Genomic DNA, 18377 nt, shown 5'->3' with positions numbered 1-18377 from the left:
AGGGCCTAGCGCAACGACACTAAAACCGAGTACAGCTTCAGAACGGAAGACGCCAACTTTAGAATCATGTGCATTATCTAGACCTGAAACATCAACACGAGACCCAGTTATATCATCAAGAATAAATACATCAACACCAGAACCAAGTAAAGTATCGGGGCCTAGCACAACGATACTAGAACTGGGTACAGCTTCAGAATGGAAGACGCCAACTTTAGAATCAGGTGCATTATCCAGACCTGAAACATCAACACCAGAACCAAGTACAGTATCAGAAACGAGCGCATCAATGTTCGAATTGAATAAAGTATCAGGACTTGTCACATCAACGTCAAAACTAATTAAAGAATTACAACCAGACACAATAATGCCAGAGTCAAGTACCATATCAGAAGCACGTACATCAATGTTAGAACTGGATACAAAATCACGTCCAGACACAAAAATGCCAGAGTCAAGTACCATATCAGAAGCAGGCACATCAATGTTAGAACTGGATACAAAATTACGTCCAGACACAACAATGCCAGAATCAAGTACCATATCAGAAGCAGGCACATCAATGTTAGAACTGGATACAAAATTACGTCCAGACACAACAATGCCAGAGTCAAGTATAGAAACAGGACCAGACACGACCAAATTACAACAAACTTCAGTTTCGGGACCAAGAAAGGTAACCTCAGCACCCAGTAAAGTATCAGGACAAGACACACCAATATCAAAAACGGATACAATACCTGGGTCAGGCACGTCAACGTCAGAACCAAATATGGCAACAGGACGAATAAAATCGATCTCAGAGCTAAGAACAGTTTCAGGACCAAGCACATCAACGTTGGAATTGGGTATAAAATCAAGGCCTAGCACATCAGTATCAGAACCAAGTACAGAATTAGGACCTGATATATTACTCACAGAACTGGATATAGGATCAGGACCAGGCACATCAAAGTCACAACCAGATACATTATTCAGACCACGAGCATCAACATTAGAGGCAAGAACAGTGTCAGGAATAGACATGTCAACGTCAAAATCAGGTACTGTTTCAATACCCCACACTTCACCATTGGAATTGGATGTTGTGTTGGTATCAGATCAGGCAACCTCAGAAGATATCATCTCACTGATACCAGAAACACAAACATCAAAATTAGGTACAATATCAGTACCACACACATCATTGTTAAAACTAGGCACCAAAACAACTATATCACTAATATTAGATCCTAGTAGTCAAACACAAAGATCGGGTACTTTGACAATAGAACCACGTAGACAAACGCCAAGACAAGATACACTAAAGACAGAAACTAGTAGTAAAACACCAAGACAACGCACACTTATGTTAGAACTAAGTAGTAAAACACCAAAACAAAGTACACTATTGTCAGAACCTAATAGCCAAACGTCAAGACCGGGTGCAATAATGTCAAAACTAGATGACCAAACGTCAAGACCTGATGCAACATCCTCGATATCAAGTACATCAAAATTAGGACTAAATGCAAAAGTATCAACACAAAGTGTAACAACAATAGCATTAGATGAAACATCAAGATTAGAATCAAATATAACTACTACGTCAAGTATGAACTATTCAGTGTCAGGATTAAGAACAACTTCACAACCAGGTACTACAATATCTACATCAGAAACAACAATGTCTTTATCAAACCCTACAAGTTTAGAATCAGATATAACTACAACATCAGGTGTAGACTCTTCAGTGTCAGGATTAACAACAACTTCACGACCAGATACTACAATATCCAAATCAGGAACAACAATGTCGGTATCAAACCCTACAACTTTAGAATCAGGTATAATTACTACGTTAAGTGTGGACTCTTCAGTGTCAGGATTAACAACATCTTCACGACCAGGTACTACAATATCCAAATCAGGAACAACAATGTCGGTATCAAACCCTACAACTTTAGAATCAGATAAAACTACTACGTCAGGTGTGGACTCTTCTGTGTCGGATTAACAACAACTTCACGACCAGGTACTACAATATCCAAATCAGGAACAACAATGTCGGTATCAAACCCTACAACTATAGGATCACATACGACAACTTTAAAAACATACACCACGGCAGTAGGCTTCAACACAACTCCTGATGCGTGCGAGTCCTATCCATGCTTCAATGGCGGAACTTGTTACGTAGGGTTGCTTGGCTATATGTGTTCTTGTCCCTGTGGATATTGTGGAAAAAACTGTGAAACACGTAAGCTGACTTAATATACTATTATTATTTAATTATTACTAATTCCCTAACTTTATAACTTCAATAGATTAAGAGAAATGTAAACTGTGGGGAATGGCAGCAAGGTTTCAAGAGGAACTTAAGCCTCTACATGCAAGGAATACATCAGCTAAAAATTACTTTCATGGAATTAGAAACAGTACTGTTAAGACTACAAGTGATGGATCTAATTGTAATGAGCATATATTTTATTGAGCAACAGATTTCAGCCCTTAGCTTGTGCAGATGAGAAACTATTGGAGGGAAGGAAAACAAAAAGGACAGAGAAGAATGTGAATGATAAACTTAAGGAAGTTATAGCTATGGGTGATTCCTTGACAAGGCATGCGAATAGGATAGCCTGTGGGGTAAATAGGAAGAAAATAATTAGATTATGCTACCCAGGGGCACAGGTGGGGGATATAACTGACAGAACAAGAGATATAATAAAGGGGGCTAGCGATGATGCAGTTTTTGTTGTACGTAGGGGCAAATTATGTAAGGAAAGGTAGGTCAAAGGAGCTAATTGATAAGTACAAGGGGTTGATAAAGGCATTTAAAAAAGAGTCATAATTTAATTGTGTCAGTGGTGCTGTCGAGAATTAATTGTGGGGATGAAATACATATAGATAACTAATCACTTTATGTAGTAGACCAGGCGTCTCCAAACCTTTTTGGACAAGGGCCAAGAGGTAGATCTTTATAGGCTTCGCGGGCCGGGGGGGGGGGTCGGTGGTAAAGTTAAGTTGGGATGCATACATGATCAGATTAGTTTTTGCTCAATTACGTTTTATTTTTTTTATAATATTAATAAATTATATTATTACTTTGATAAACTGTTGGCGGACCGTATTTTGAGACCCCTGTTGTAGACCAATGACGAATGTATCAACGAAGAAATAATTTCTAACGCCGAAAGAGGGCATAAGATGTACCTTTGACCGTGATATGCAGTCGAGACCATTCTTAAGATATTCCTTGCTCACAGTGTAAATTATGAATTTACATCATTAAACAAAAGGCTGTGACATAAGTCCACTACGTGAATGTTTTTTTTAGAATAACTACTTCAGTAGAGATAAAAACTAAATATGTCTGATGTTATGAACCTTAACTTAGTACTCAATGTATTTTATTGTCTGTTTCAGAATTTCATTCTTAGATAGATGACTTTCAAACAGAGGCATAGCCAAGCCCCCCCCTTCCCCCACGATCATATTGATCACATATTATTTTTCAGTTTTTATATATAATAAACTCGTTTTGTATCATTTAACAAAAATAAATAAAACTTCCATAAAACTACTAAATTTGATTTTATTTTTAATGACCACTTTATTAACAATAAAAGCTTTTTAAGTTTCAGCTTTCAAATTTACTGTCCCCTCTTAGAATTTTCTGCCCCCCCCCCCCCGAGTGGAAAACCTGGCTATGCCACTGCTTTCAATTTTTTAGAGCATACATTGTATATTTATATACTCCGCAGTGCACTATGTTTCTGAAGCTGACAGAGCCGTGGTAAGTCCAGTTCTCCATTCTTTTACTACCCAAGAGATGGACGATTGTCTGAGGCAATGCCTTCTTCACATCGGTTGTAGAACCGCTGGTTGGAACCGTGCTACCCAAGAGTGCAGATATAAGGAGCATAACAAGATCGAGGCTTATTTCCTTACTGTTTCTAACTGGAACTATATCGAACCTCTCTGTAACTGTACAGGCGTATAATACGTGATACGGTATTTAAAAATGTCTTAATGTTTACACTGGATTTGGAGAGGCTGTCAAATATTCTATGGGCCACATCATCATTTTGTTTCCCTATTATTCTGTATTCTCGTTTGTTATCATTCTTTTAAGAAAACTAGCAATAACGAAGAACATTTGTAGCATTGTAGAAGTGGGATTGTGGGTTGCAGCTCCTACGTTTACCTAGCATATTATTAAAGTCTAAATAAGTATCTTTCAATGTCTGTTTACTGCTGACCTCAATGGTATTTGTCGTCACTTCCTTTCAGTGTTATTCCCACACATGATTAGTTTTTTAGTTCAAATTTATTTGTTCACTTATATTGTTTAAATATATATATATAAACCAACTGCTGAACCATGTCCAACCTTGCATAGGAGACAAACCCCTGAAGGAGGCAAAACAACAACAACAACAGCAAAAAAACAAAAACAAAAACAGGGCGACAGGGATCTCTAACTACTATGCTTAAGATTTTGACTTGGGTTAAGCATATTAATTGTACTAATTATCAATTTTTATTTAAGAACGAGTCAGATTTTTTTATGAGGAGGTTTAATAAGAACATTATTCAATAAAAAATGACGGACAGTTCATTGTAAAATGACAGGAAGGAAGTGCACGTGTGTTTATCAAAACGTAACACATATTATCTCTTTTTCCTTACATAATTCCGAAGTACAGTAATGTCATTACAGTAAAAGCCACAAGGTTTATTGGTCACGATTCAAATTTGTAAAAAGTGCGTGGAGGTTAACAGAGATGGTATCTAGATGTCAAAGGGTTGCTCTTGATGTCAGTCTAAATATAAACCAGGCTAGGCTGCTACGGCTGGGCACGCGTCCACCAGCTTTTGCGACAATTATGCTCAAGTTCTTATGATCTGAAAGTCTATTAATGACATAAAGATCGTAAAAACAACAACAGGAAAAAAACCTAAAACTAATTGTTTTGAATAGTTCGATGATAGTGTTAACTACGTAAATGCTCACTTGTCGGTTTAAGCCACTCACTGGGAAGGAAGGGTTCAAGTCTAAATAAGATAATGTAAAGAATATATAAATTTAAAAGTTTCTTTATATTTCTCATATGCTGTTGCGTAATCATTATAACAATGATTTAGTGCATTGCACCAACCTCCCGTTCCTGTGAAACTATATATAGTAAGGTTTACTATAACTCTTAAGTGTATCTTTACGAAATTTGGTAGGAAATTAGTGAACATTACAAGTATGTCGTACACACACACAAAATTAGAATTTTTTAATAAAGTATTACTACTAAACATTTATCTGTAAATTTATAGAGACAGCCTGACTAGTACTAGTAGACTGAGTGCAAGATGAATTTCATGTTACGAATAAAAATACTTCTCATCTTACAGTTTCATTTACATAACCTCTAGCACCTCCTAAACGAGTATCAAGTTTTTGATAAAAGTTTATACTTCATATTATTTTATTTACTCTAACATTAACTTTTGAGAAAATTGAAAAATATGACAAAATCAAAAATGTTTATTTTCAGAATGAGTGCAAATTTTAACAGACAATTAGTTATTTATGTTACGAGCTTTTTTTTTTACGTTTTCACGACTGCTTTCAACTAATTTTAACTTATATTGCTCTTTGAACTATGTCTAAATACCGCGATGGTCAATAAATCACCCAACATGAGTACAGAGTTTAGGGTAAACAGTTTCAAGTAACATCACACCGTCTTTAGCTACGCATATTCCTCATGCGTTACTCGAAGCCAAAAAAAGTTTTTATTTAAGCTTATTTATTTAACCACCATATTGGTTCATAATAGGGATCGCAAGGAATTGCACAAAACCTTAAACAGTAAAGATTCAGTTCAAACAACACTTTAAACCTTTACTATTGATTGTTAAAGCTGTACACATATACAAATGCACAAAAAATCACGCATGTTACTTATAGGGAAAAGAAAATCCGCTCAAAACGGCCCGTTTGTAATTATTATTATTCTTCTTCTCTTGCCAGCATACAATAAAAACGGATTGGTATATTGTACCCAAATCTTTTGTAGAATACTAAATAGGGTACCGCGACGTTCGTAGGGGTATAGAAAAGTCGATTTGTTTCTTCTATACTTTACATTAACTAAAAAACATCACAATTATAGTGTAAACTATGTTATCATCACCCTCTGAAGTTAGCTTTCTTACAAATATTTGGTATTCCTTCAAAAGGTTAAGTACAGGGTGAAACAGGAATTATCAGACAATAACAGATGAATATTAGATTACTGTAACATGTAGATATTCAATGCTCTGTAAACTATACAATCGATGTCTTCAGGGAGCCAACCCCTATATTATGTACGAAATGAAGGAGTAAAAAAAAATCAACACACACACAATATTAAATTCTATTACACACATTCGTAGAATAATTACTTTAAAAGACATGAAGGTTTATTTAAAGCGATGTTTTATTTATAAAAAAGGCTGCTTTTCTACTGGTAAAATTTTATACGTGCTTAGTGGGGGTTGTGTCTTAGTCTAGGCATATATTTGCCCATTGCTATGCATTATATAGAGATAATTTAGTTATACAGAAACTATATATGCTCACTATATTCTCAAACAAATCTCCATGACAATCTCCAGCTGCAGTTTAACAGTTTACATCTCGAACTAATGCGATCAAATAGTCAATAGCTACAGTAAATCATAATGAACCGTATAAAGTTAGCTACCATATCAAGTAATCTTTTGCTCATAAAAAATAATCTGCAAATAGGGATGTAAAAAAAATTAAACACGGCTAGAGATACTGTAGACATTATTTACTCAAAGTATAAATCCCTAATTTACTCCACCAAATGTAATTCAAGGCAACATCATGGAGCACATACTAAATATGAATTACAGGAATATTTATGAAATAATTTGCATATTATCTTTATGTGGCTGTCCCTAACATGAAAATATCAAATATCACTAACATGATATCAAATCCTAAATGTTTATATTGGTAACTTGTCCATTTATTGGTTAATGAAGTTAATTAAATATTATAAGCTTAATAACTGAATATCAATTAGTTAATTTGCATATACCTATACCATTGATGTCATATTAATGATGGAAAATAATTTTATTTCCTCTTGGTGACATGAAAACTATAAAAAAACATCATAATGTTATATTATTTTGACTAAAAATAGTTGTTACGAGATGATAAACTCGAATTTATCAATTTATGAATATTAATTAAGTAATATGCAAATACCTATACCATTGGCATCATAGTGATAATGGTAAATAATTTTATTTCATCTTGATGACATGAAAGCTATCAAAATATGTCATAACGTGATATTATTTTTAATAAGAATAGTTGTTATGAGATGATAAACTCGAATTTATCAACTAATGAATTATAATTAGCTAGTTTGCATATTACGGAATTTCTCCAAAGTAGATTTTTACGCATTTTGGATATATTACACAGAATAAAATTCTGTTTCCAATGATACCAAATACGGCTTGGTAATGGTTTTTTTCCGGATCCAGTATTCTAACTACCAGACTATAAGGAAAACATATAGAGCATTTTCTGTTACAGTCTTTCTAACACCTTGTACCATATTTAAGCTTTCCTGAACAAAAAGGAAGCGATATTCAATTCCTCTAGCACAAGTAATTTTCAATATATAATCATTTTAAGTTTGGAGTTTTCTTTATCATCATTACTATATACAGACAGACACACATACGTACATAAAGTATTGGGAATAATTATGGAAACTGTTAATAAAATATAAATGTTATTGGAATTGCTCTCATTCTACTGTATAAATATTAAATGCACCACAGACGGTTGAAATGTAAAAATTAACAGTAAGGATTTCTTTAAGTACATTAAGAGTATAAAAAATGTTAGGATGGGGGTAGGACCCTTGAGGGATGATATAGGAAGGCTAGCATCTTATGATTATGAGATGGCTGGGTTATTAAAATTTTGCTTATTCTTTGGTTTTTACTAACGAAGATTTAAGCAGCATACCACACCTTAAACAGTTGATAAATGGAAACAAGAAAAAATAAGATGCCTCCATTAATTCTGAGATGGTTAAAAAAAAATTGGGAAGTTTAAAAAAACGATAGGGCTCCTGGGCTAGATAATATTTCCCCAAGGATTTTGAAGGAGGTTAAAGTTTGAATATGTGAGCCACTTACTACTATTTTTTTTGTCAGTCCTTGAATAGCAGTTAGTTACCAGAGGACTGAATGTTAGCTAATGTAACTCCTCTTTTCAAGGGAGGTAATAAAAAGTGTCCCAGTAATTATAGACCCATTAGTCTTGCATCAGTTGTGGGAAAAACTTTGGAAAGTTTGTTAAAAGATGCTTTGCAAAGTCATTTAACAAAGTTTAGAATTTTATCGGATGGTCAACATGGTTTCACTGAGGGAAAATCTTGACTTACAAATCTTTTGACATTCTTTGAAAAGGTTACTGCTTACGTAGATGAGGGTAAGGGTGTAGATTTGGTATATCTGGATTTTCAGAAAGCATTTGACAAGGTGTCACATAAAAGGCTTGTATAAAAAAATCTCTGTAGGTTTGGAGGATAAGTTAGCAAATTGGATAGAAGAGTGGCTGGATGGAAGGAAGCAGAGGGTTGTTACAAATAGAGTTCAGTCAAACTGGATTAATGTCACAAGTGGGGTGCCTCAGGGCTCAGTCTTAGGACCTTCGCTCTTTACATCAATGACATAGATGAAGGAATAGTCAATAAATTACTTAAATTTGCAGATGATATTAAGATCTTGGATGTTGCTAGCTATGAAGAGGATGCTGCTGATTTTCAAAAGGATTTAGATCATTTAGTGAATTTGGCAAATAAATGGCAGATGGGTTTTAATTGTAATAAATGCAAGATAATGCATGTGGGTTATTATAATTTGAATTATAAGTATAATTTAGATGGAAATAACTTTAACAGTTTTATGAAGGAAAGGGATCTTGGTGTAACAGTCAATCAGTCTCTAAAGCCATCCATGCAGTGTGCTGTTGCTAGTGGTAGGGCAAATAGGATTTGAGGTTATATCCACAGAAATATTGAATACCAGTCTAAAGAGATTATAATTCCATTGTACAGGCCACTGGTTAGGCCACATTTGGAATATTGTGCTCAGTCTTTGGCCCCTTACCTTAGGAAAGACATTGAATTGTTGGAAAGGGTTCAGAGAAGGGTTACTAGAATGGTGCCTGAGATGGAGGGGTTGTCATAGGAGGAGGCTGAAATCTCTCAAATTGTTTTATTTTGAAAAAAGGAGAGTTAGGGGGGATCTGATTAATGTGTTTAAGATTGTAAAGGGAATTGATAGTATTGATGCATTATCTTTTTTCATATTTAACAGTGAAAATAGTAGGACTAGGGGATACAAATATAAGTTTTGGAAAGGTAGGAGTCATCTGAATTCAGCTAAGACAGTTTCATTTTTCTAACAGGGTGGTTGGCATTTGGAATGGGTTGCCTTTGGGTGTTGTAGAAGCAGTAGATTTAAGTGAGTTTAAGAAAAAGCTCAATAAGTATATGAATGATAAGGGCTGGCTTTAAGATTTATTTTTAAATATTTGAATTTAGTTTAGAGGATGGAACAGCCGAGATGGACCAATAGGTCTCACGTTGTCCCAAAACATTGGCTGAAAAACAATTTAAAAACATTGTTACTCAGACTAACACCCAAGCAGGGAAAATTCGAAATAGAATTGTTTTAACTATTAAAAAAGCATACAGATCACCATGCATGACAGAATGAACAAGAATACCTTTTTTTTTTTCCTAAACTTTTATTTTGAAATTTTTACAGACAGAGGCGTTAGTATAAACTAAAACATAAAGATTATTTGGCAGAGCACTTAACACTCACCTAACTTCCAATCAGACCCGTTAAAAATATAAACATTTATAGTAACATGATTAGCTTGACTAGCTTCTAATGCTTCATCAAAGTAATTAAACGTGTATTTCGGCTGTTTACGCAAATAATAAAAACACTAAAATTGTGATAACACATTTCATCAAATAACTGCGAGCTAACACTGCCAGAATAAACTTGGCCAATGTATACGTTTGCCAGATAAAATTAAGATACAATAATACAAAATGATTTAAGGAATATGATGTAAATTCTGAAAACAACAATGCATTGAAATAAAATATATATATTTTCAAATCAGACAATTCCAACAGTTTGTACTCCAGAACATAGATTTCAAACTGAAAAATAAACTTTTACTGTCATTAATCTTCAGTTTTAGGTTCAAATTATTGAAATAAACAGTTTATACAGACTGAATGTCTCAATTTTTAAAATACAACTATGCTTCAAATCTATTCAACAGATTAAAATCTTCCAAATTTCTTTACCTTAACTACAGTATTTTTTTAGCCAAGCATCATTCTCATATACACCAGCTCAAAAAAACAACAAAAAAAAAACTGACAAATTTCAAATTCTGACTATAAAATGCAATAAATAATAAAAAAAAGGTACACCATAACTTTTCCATTGGAGTGATTTGATTATAATGCATAATTATTATAACAAGTTAAACTTGATTACTAAAGTATTTACTGTGGACAATTTACAAGCAAATATTATGAAACTGCACAGTAATTAAAATCATTGAAGACTGACATCTCAGAAAAAAACTATTTGATGTTACAGTTTTCCTGGTAATAAAATCATTGAAAAAGCTGCTTTCTAATGAAGTTTAACTGGCCTTGAAATTTTTTTTTTTTTTAAAGAATGAAATGGCTACCATCATACGAAGCATCAGTACTATTCTACAAGAATATATTTTCTTTAACCAAATAAATTAATTTTGTTGATCAACTTTATTCAACACCCAGAGCCTTAATAAATTATATACAAACCATCTGGTAAACAGGTTTTCTATATGCTCTCTTGTTTATGTTTATAATTAATGATTAGCATAAACAACTGTTTAGTACCACCATAGCAACAACCACTCTCTCAAAGCCCAATTATTAGTAAACATTCAAATATTCATTTACTAAAGTTTTCTACTTTCTTCTCAAACATTACTATGTTACATACAGTTTTGCATTTACCAATGAATTAACAATCATATATAGTAATAGTTTATATATAATAGGAGTCATGCTGCTGCTGACCATACCTATCCTATAAATTGAACAAGATAGACTATAATATACAGATTTTGAATTCATTATGAGCTAAAACACAAATCATTTAAATATTCCACTAACTAATAATTACACAATATTGAGAATAATCATACATCACTTGGAATACAAAATAATAAAAAAAAATACTGAACTGTAGAAACAAGAGATGAATTCAAAATTAAAGAATTAAAACCAAAAAAGTCTAGAATTTAATCTCTACAGCTTCTTAAGTTAATTGATATGAAGCAGAAAGTAGCAACTTAGATCACAAAATGAAACTTATATGTAAAAGTTATAGGAAACATCTGCTCTACTTTCACAAGGTCAACTACCACACACACACAAATTATGAAATGACAACTAATATAAAAACTACCTATTTTATGGTCAATCTGAGATAAATATTCTATAATGTTAGTTCCTGACAATGGCTATATTTATTCTAGTTTCATAACTTCTCTCTCTTCTATAAAGCTCTATACCAATGATGTACCTGAAGTTTATTTAAGCAAAATGTAAGAGGCATTTATTACATGGTTACATGTTTGTATTTCTATAAGCTTGTTTCATGTTAATTCAACTATTGGCAACAAAGGACATAATTTTATCTAAACAGATATACAACTTTATCCATTGTACTCTTTTTTTAAACTTAAATTGCCCACGCTATTTGCTTGATGGCACCAGTTACTATGAGCAATTAATAAATTAGAGATGGTAACATATAAATGTATCATTTAGCAATAATTACATTGAATATTACAGCAACTTTAGTCAAAAAAAAGTTAACGTAAAGTTATTTGTGGATTTTTGACTTTTTTTTTTTCAGAGTAAACACAACAGCTTTAGTATTCAAGATGTAAATTACTTTGAAATTTAACAAAAACTTCAGTGTAAATTTTACAAAAATAACAAAGTATTAGTGAATTGACGCAAAACCGTGACTGCTATAAATATCCATATTTTCAAAGCTTACAAAAAAGAGTAGAGCTAAAGCAACATTCAAGGAAACACATCTAAAGTATAAAACAAATTCAAAAATTTCTCACAGCTGTAATACTACCACATGTTGAGTACTGGTATATTAAAAATAGTTTTTAACTTATATCACAAGTAACGTTATGCATTATTATACCTCAGATATGCCTCGTTATTTATACTGAAGCAAAATAAGAAGTTTCTATGGTGTTCCAATGCTCTGGAAAGTAGTAAAACTACAAGTTATAATAACATATTTTTAAAAATAACTTTTAAATTGTGTAATTTGACTGTCCTAGTACTTATATACAACTTTATAGGGAAGCTTCAATCCATACAATAATTGTCTTAGAGTAAAAGTCAGCTAAAAAGGAAGCCATTAGTTCTACTGTATTACATGAAACAAGCCAGTTTAATATTACTAATATAGATAGTTGATGTAGAAACGTTACTTTCTTTACCTCTGCAGATCTAGTAATGACCTAATGCTTTGGAGTTGGTGATAATACCAATTCTCAAGTTAAAATAATAATTATCAAAAATTATGTCTTACTGAGTAAACATAAAGTTACTTACAGTTGGATGAATCAGAATTTTTTTTATGAAATCAAAGACAGAGAAAAATACAAATTAAAAAGCAAAACAGGTCAATGAAATTTTTTTTTTTACATTATAGTAGTTAACAGCCTAGACTAAATGTAATATTTATATATTTTTTATTAGAATATACAAATTTTTCAGTGGAAGCACATTCATGTTTTAAACAATTCTTTACTGTTGTCTATTTTGAATTTCTTAAATAATAAATAAATTTGCTGAATTGTACCAGCTCACAATAAGTCCAGTCCTTTGAAGTTTTCAAAATATTGTTAATATAACAAGTTCACTATAATAACAATCATCACTCCTTTTTTTTTTTAATGCAACACAACTGTAATGCAATATGTTGCCATTTTAATAACTACAAATTTGCCAACTGGAATATTTACATGTAATGTTTCTTATTCTAAGCATGAGGTAAAACAAATTAATTACTTTTACATTTTCTATGTAGTCACTCTGGCCAATAACTTTATTTTATTTTAATAACTCTGACCACTTTTCTTCTCTGTATTAATTTTCTGATTGTTAAGTTACATTTTACCACTTTTTCACAAAACAATTGTTTGTACATTCTTTACAAGAAACTAAAAATTTAGAAAAAAAAACAATGAAAATTTCAAAAACTTAAGAAAAAATTAAACAAAACTGAAATTTTATATAAGAAATGTAAAAAATATGGCTTCATAACTCTACAGTACTTTCAGCTCTGTCTTCTCAAATAAGAGCAAAGAAATGTTTCTAACACTTATTACAGGTATACAGTATTAGTATTTTTATTTCCTACTCGATGTCTTTCTATTCACTTTCAGACCTTACATGTGTCCAGTACAATAAGCAAAACATGAAAGTGGTACTACACTGCACAACAGACTTTTTATACTGCGTATCTCATTTACAGTGTTAGGTTACCTCAATTTCTTTTATGTGTCTAGATATAATATGTATAAGTATTATGGAAATGTCCTGTGTGATAACTTGGTTAAAGATAAGTTGTAGCTGGTAATGTAGAGAGAAGTTCAAAATAGTGTTACAGATATTCTCAAAAAATATCTCCTATGATAAGAACTACATTTAAAAGAGGTGTATTTTAATGTTATCACTTCTTCAAGTCTAACATCTTCAGTCAAGAATCTAATAAGTTGTAGTGTATGTTGAAATCTGAACAGTGGGTATTTAGCTATTTGAAAGTCAGCTGTTTTATTTGAACGAAAAAGATAACAGACATTCATAATGTGATTATTTACAAGGGATTGAATAGGATCCCATGAGACTACCTGCTATAATTTGTAATTTCTTTGAATTTTCATTGTAATAAAAATAACACAACTTAGCAGATCTGTATTTATTTTTTATCATTTTTATCTACATTACTAATGATGTATTTTAAACAGCATAGGCCTTACCACAGGGACTGCATACAGCATTCACCACCAACGAATATGTAATACTACGTAGTTGTACTTAATGATGTTGTGTAGTATGATTTTATGAAACCAAGTGTACATGGAGCTGATACCAGTTGAAATTAGTAATACAAAACATTAGCATAAGAAAGATCAATAACAAACACTATTTCAAAGAACAGATACAGATAAACAGAAAAACATTAAAGATTACAAAATGTTTCAACCTTTCAGTACACAACGAAAAATAGCAGTTTTTGCTACTGCTTTTTTGTTTTTTAAATACTTATAAAAGATTGATACTTGGACCAATAAATTAGCCATCAAACTTCTCATGTAGATTGTTTTTGGACAGTTCCATTGATGACATTCTTCATGTTTAGTTAAGTTTTGACGTTTCCCTTAAAGTTATTAGATGAAGAAGGAAAGTATACTGGTACTTGCTCTAATGCACAAGTTACAAAGTTCACTTCTCATGTCTCTTAAGGTATAATAATTACAGTCTTAAAAAAATTAGCATATCTCACTCTAGATTATACAGGTTGACTCAGGACTTGTAAATACGAATCACATCTCGAATGGGTGCCCGACAGATTGGACACTGGCCATCTCCTTGTCCTCTCCACTGTTGCACAGCACACTCAAAACACATGCACATGTGTCCACATGTGTACAGTACACTATCAATTTGTCTCTCATAACAAATAGCACACTCATTTCCTGAGTTGTCACTAGGATCTGAAAAACATAAAAATAGCACATTACCAAAGATGTTGATTTTTAACTGGTGAACAAAAAGAGAACAGCACGTCATCAAAGATGTTAATTTTCAACTAGTGAACAAAAAGAGAACAGCACATCACCAAAGGTGTTAGTTTTTAACTGGTGAACAAAATGGGAACAGCACATCAAAGATATTAATTTGCGACTGGTGAACAAAAAGGGAACAGCACATCAAAGATATTAATTTGCAACTGGTGAACAAAAAGAGAACAGCACATCACCAAAGGTGTTAGTTTTTAACTGATGATCAGAAAGAGAACAGCACATCAAAGATCTTAATTTGCAACTGGTGATCAAAAAGGGAACAGCACATCAAAGATATTAATTTGCAACTGGTGAACAAGAAGGGAACAGCACATCACCCAAGGTGTTAGTTTTTAATTGGTGAACAAAATGGGAACAGCACATCACCTAAGGTGTTAGTTTTTAACTGCTGAATAAAAAGTGAACAGCACGTCACCAACGATGTTAGTTTTTAACTGGTAAACAAAAAGAGGGCAGCACATCACCAAAGGCCTTAATTTGTAACTGCCATTCAACATGGTATCATGCACTTTATGTTAATTGTCTACTATTCATTTTGCTATACATTGTTGATTTAGGAACAGATTGTGTTAGAAGAAAGTAAATACCAGAGTATGAGTCAAATTGATGTTGTCAAACAGTTTGTGTTAGAAGAAAATAAATACCAGAGTCTGAATCAAACTGATGTTGTCAAACAGTTTGTTCTAGAAGAGAGTAAATACCAGAGTCTGAATTAAACTGATGTTGTCAAACAGTTTGTGCTAGAAGAAAGTAAATACCAAGTCTGAATCAAACTAATGTTATCAGTTACCAGATGTATCTGGAGTACAAATACTTTTGTAACACACATGATTTTTTTCGTACATTTTACTAAAAGCTTGCCACATTTTGTGTAGATAGCAGTAAACTCATAATTATAGTTGATAGTCTTTCTCCAATAAGGGGTTGGTCCATTGAATCGACCATGTGAGCACTCGGTTAACAATTTCTTTGTAAAAAGTCTCAACCAATATGATAAAATAATACATGTATGTACTTCTAAACAAAATATTTAAGAATAAATTGCTGTGATTTATGCTTCAAGGTAGTGAAGTTGGTAAAGGTAATAAAAAAATCCCCCAGAAACATTTAATCTGTACAATACCCTACACATTTTTAAATCAAACTATATCTAGGAATGCTTCAACTTCTTTAATATCTTCTTTTTAACAACAAAATGGTATTTTCAAATAAAACAAATTAACATGGCGAAACATAGCCAAAAAACATTTTTGTTAACTACACATAGTAATTGACAAAAGAATGAAAAAAAAATTGTTATACGGATATTCATCCTCGGAATTAAAAGAGGAAAAAAGAAGAGAGTTTTCTGGTAATTAGTTGTTTGAAGTTATTTAGATCAGTGGTTCCCAGACTTTTGGCAATCACGGACTGGTAAAATTCCAAAAACATTTTCGGGGACCAACATTCCAAATAAAGTATTTGGTAATTACATAAGTAAAATAATACAATATTTACAAAAAACAATTTATTTTGAAAACAAAATAAACTTTTTACTTTACTTAGGCAACTTTTAGTCATCAAATACTGAAAAAATAAATAAGTGTCAGTGCTTTCAACAAACAAGACACATTGCAAACCGGTAGAAATTAATTCAAGGACCAATACCGGTCCGCAGACCGGCATTTGGGAAACACTAATCTAGATGGTACGTGTAAGAATAAGACTTAGTTTTTGTTACAAAATGTACTTTCAATTATTCTGACTGCATGGGAAGTGTTTGGCTCAAAAACCTCAATGAATAAATTCTTTCAATGTCATAAAAAAGCTTATTACATTTGTTAACTGTCTTTTAATCTATTTCACTAAAAGAACTTGGTAAAACTGAGTTTAACTTACAAGAATTAATGAAATATTTCTAATTATCTGCAATAAACCTATTATGTTGTTTATGAAGAAGAAAAACCGATCTTTAATGATACTATTGATTATAATTATTCAGTATGATACAAAATCAACATACGTGGAATAATCTCACCACCACTTGTACTAGATCCTTCGGGCGTTGGAAGTCGTACAGTGAGGCTACCAGTTGGTGATTTATCAATCTCATTAAGGCCACCAGACATACCACTGTCCACTGAAGTGCTTAAAGGTATGTTTCCTAATGACCTACGGGTTAGTGAGCCTTGACCAGCTGGACTTTCTGTTGTTGTACCTGGAAAACAGGCATTTAAATAACAATAGGGAATTCTCAACGGTCTCGGCACTTGAAATTCTTTTAGGCAGAATTAAATTAATTTACTAGACCTTTTTTTTCACTTTAATTAGCTATATTTTATAGCTATATTATTAGCTAATTCGATTTTATTACTCATCAAGATCTCTACCAGTCTACCCTCAAATTGAAATTCTTTTAGGCAGGATTAGAGTAAATTAATCTACGAGACATTGGGCATGGTCAAATATATCATTCAAAAGGGTTTAACCTCTTTTGCCCAAAACTATAATTAGATCTCAAATTGGTCAAGAGATGACTAAGCTATGAGACAAAAGTTTGTACTTGAATAAAACTGAGAGCCATTCTATGAGCCACTATGATGCAGCTAAAAATGTTTAATTTAAACATTATTTCTATAGAAACTAGGCCTAAAATTTTGAAAATAAAACAAAATTTTTCCTTTAATTTTGTTTTTATGGTAAAAATTAAAATGAAAAATTTCTAAACAATGCCTCACTTTTAACAAAAAACAAACAAAGAAAGCTACTTATTTCTAGGCTTGCGAGCTAGAAACGTTTTTGCTAATATGTAAATTTATCATTTCAAAAAATTGTGTGAAGTACAGAAATATAATCTAAAGATATTTTAGCAAAGTTTCTAATTCTGCACTATTATCATCACTAGCAAATCTACTCGCAATATCTTATAATGCTTATTCTCTGCATCTAATAAAATAAATGTTTTAAAACTTTTTCAAAGGTATACAATATCTAAACCTTAGGTGAATGCAAACTTTAGATGACAGTTTCAAAAATAATTATTGAAGTATATATACACCTGGAAAAAAGTTAAGCACCCCCGTGTTTTTTTCAAGTGATTCAGATTCGACGTTCTTGTGACTGATTATAAATTACCATTCAATCTAAACGTGTTTATCAAATGAAATTTTGCATTATTGGGCACAAGAAAACAAGATTATCACCGTAAAATAACAATTTTTAATTTACATATCATGACATCAAAATATGGACAGTTTTCACGCTTAAAATTATCTTTAATAAGTATTGTCAGTGAAAGCTCAAAAACGTTATTGAATTGTCAAATCACATTTCAAAAAGTCAAACATGACCCATACCCTGATAATTAGTCATCGAAAAGTCAATATCG

The 18377-nt window shown here is 32.1% G+C and overlaps 1 protein-coding gene across 3 annotated transcripts in view; it reads right to left on the bottom strand.

Annotated features, from left to right (window-relative positions):
* Positions 1-14578: 14578 nt before the first annotated feature.
* LOC106465520 (protein neuralized-like) overlaps positions 14579-18377 on the bottom strand; it is a 61863-nt gene continuing 58064 nt past the window's right edge. For 2 of the 3 annotated variants that reach the window (XM_013925746.2, XM_022393432.1), the window contains exons 6-7: positions 17013-17207; positions 14579-14920 (exon numbers count right to left, since the gene is read on the bottom strand). In XM_013925746.2, coding sequence (XP_013781200.1) covers positions 14730-14920; positions 17013-17207 — 386 coding nt within the window. In that variant the 3' untranslated portion in view covers positions 14579-14729. The remainder of the gene's footprint in view (positions 14921-17012; positions 17208-18377) is intronic. The other variant, XM_022393433.1, reaches the window with a different exon arrangement.

The sequence above is a fragment of the Limulus polyphemus genome, unplaced genomic scaffold (genome assembly GCF_000517525.1).
Source record: "Limulus polyphemus unplaced genomic scaffold, Limulus_polyphemus-2.1.2 Scaffold1970, whole genome shotgun sequence".
In the NCBI taxonomy this organism is placed as follows: domain Eukaryota; kingdom Metazoa; phylum Arthropoda; class Merostomata; order Xiphosura; family Limulidae; genus Limulus; species Limulus polyphemus.
This window is presented reverse-complemented; position numbering and strand designations above follow the sequence as displayed.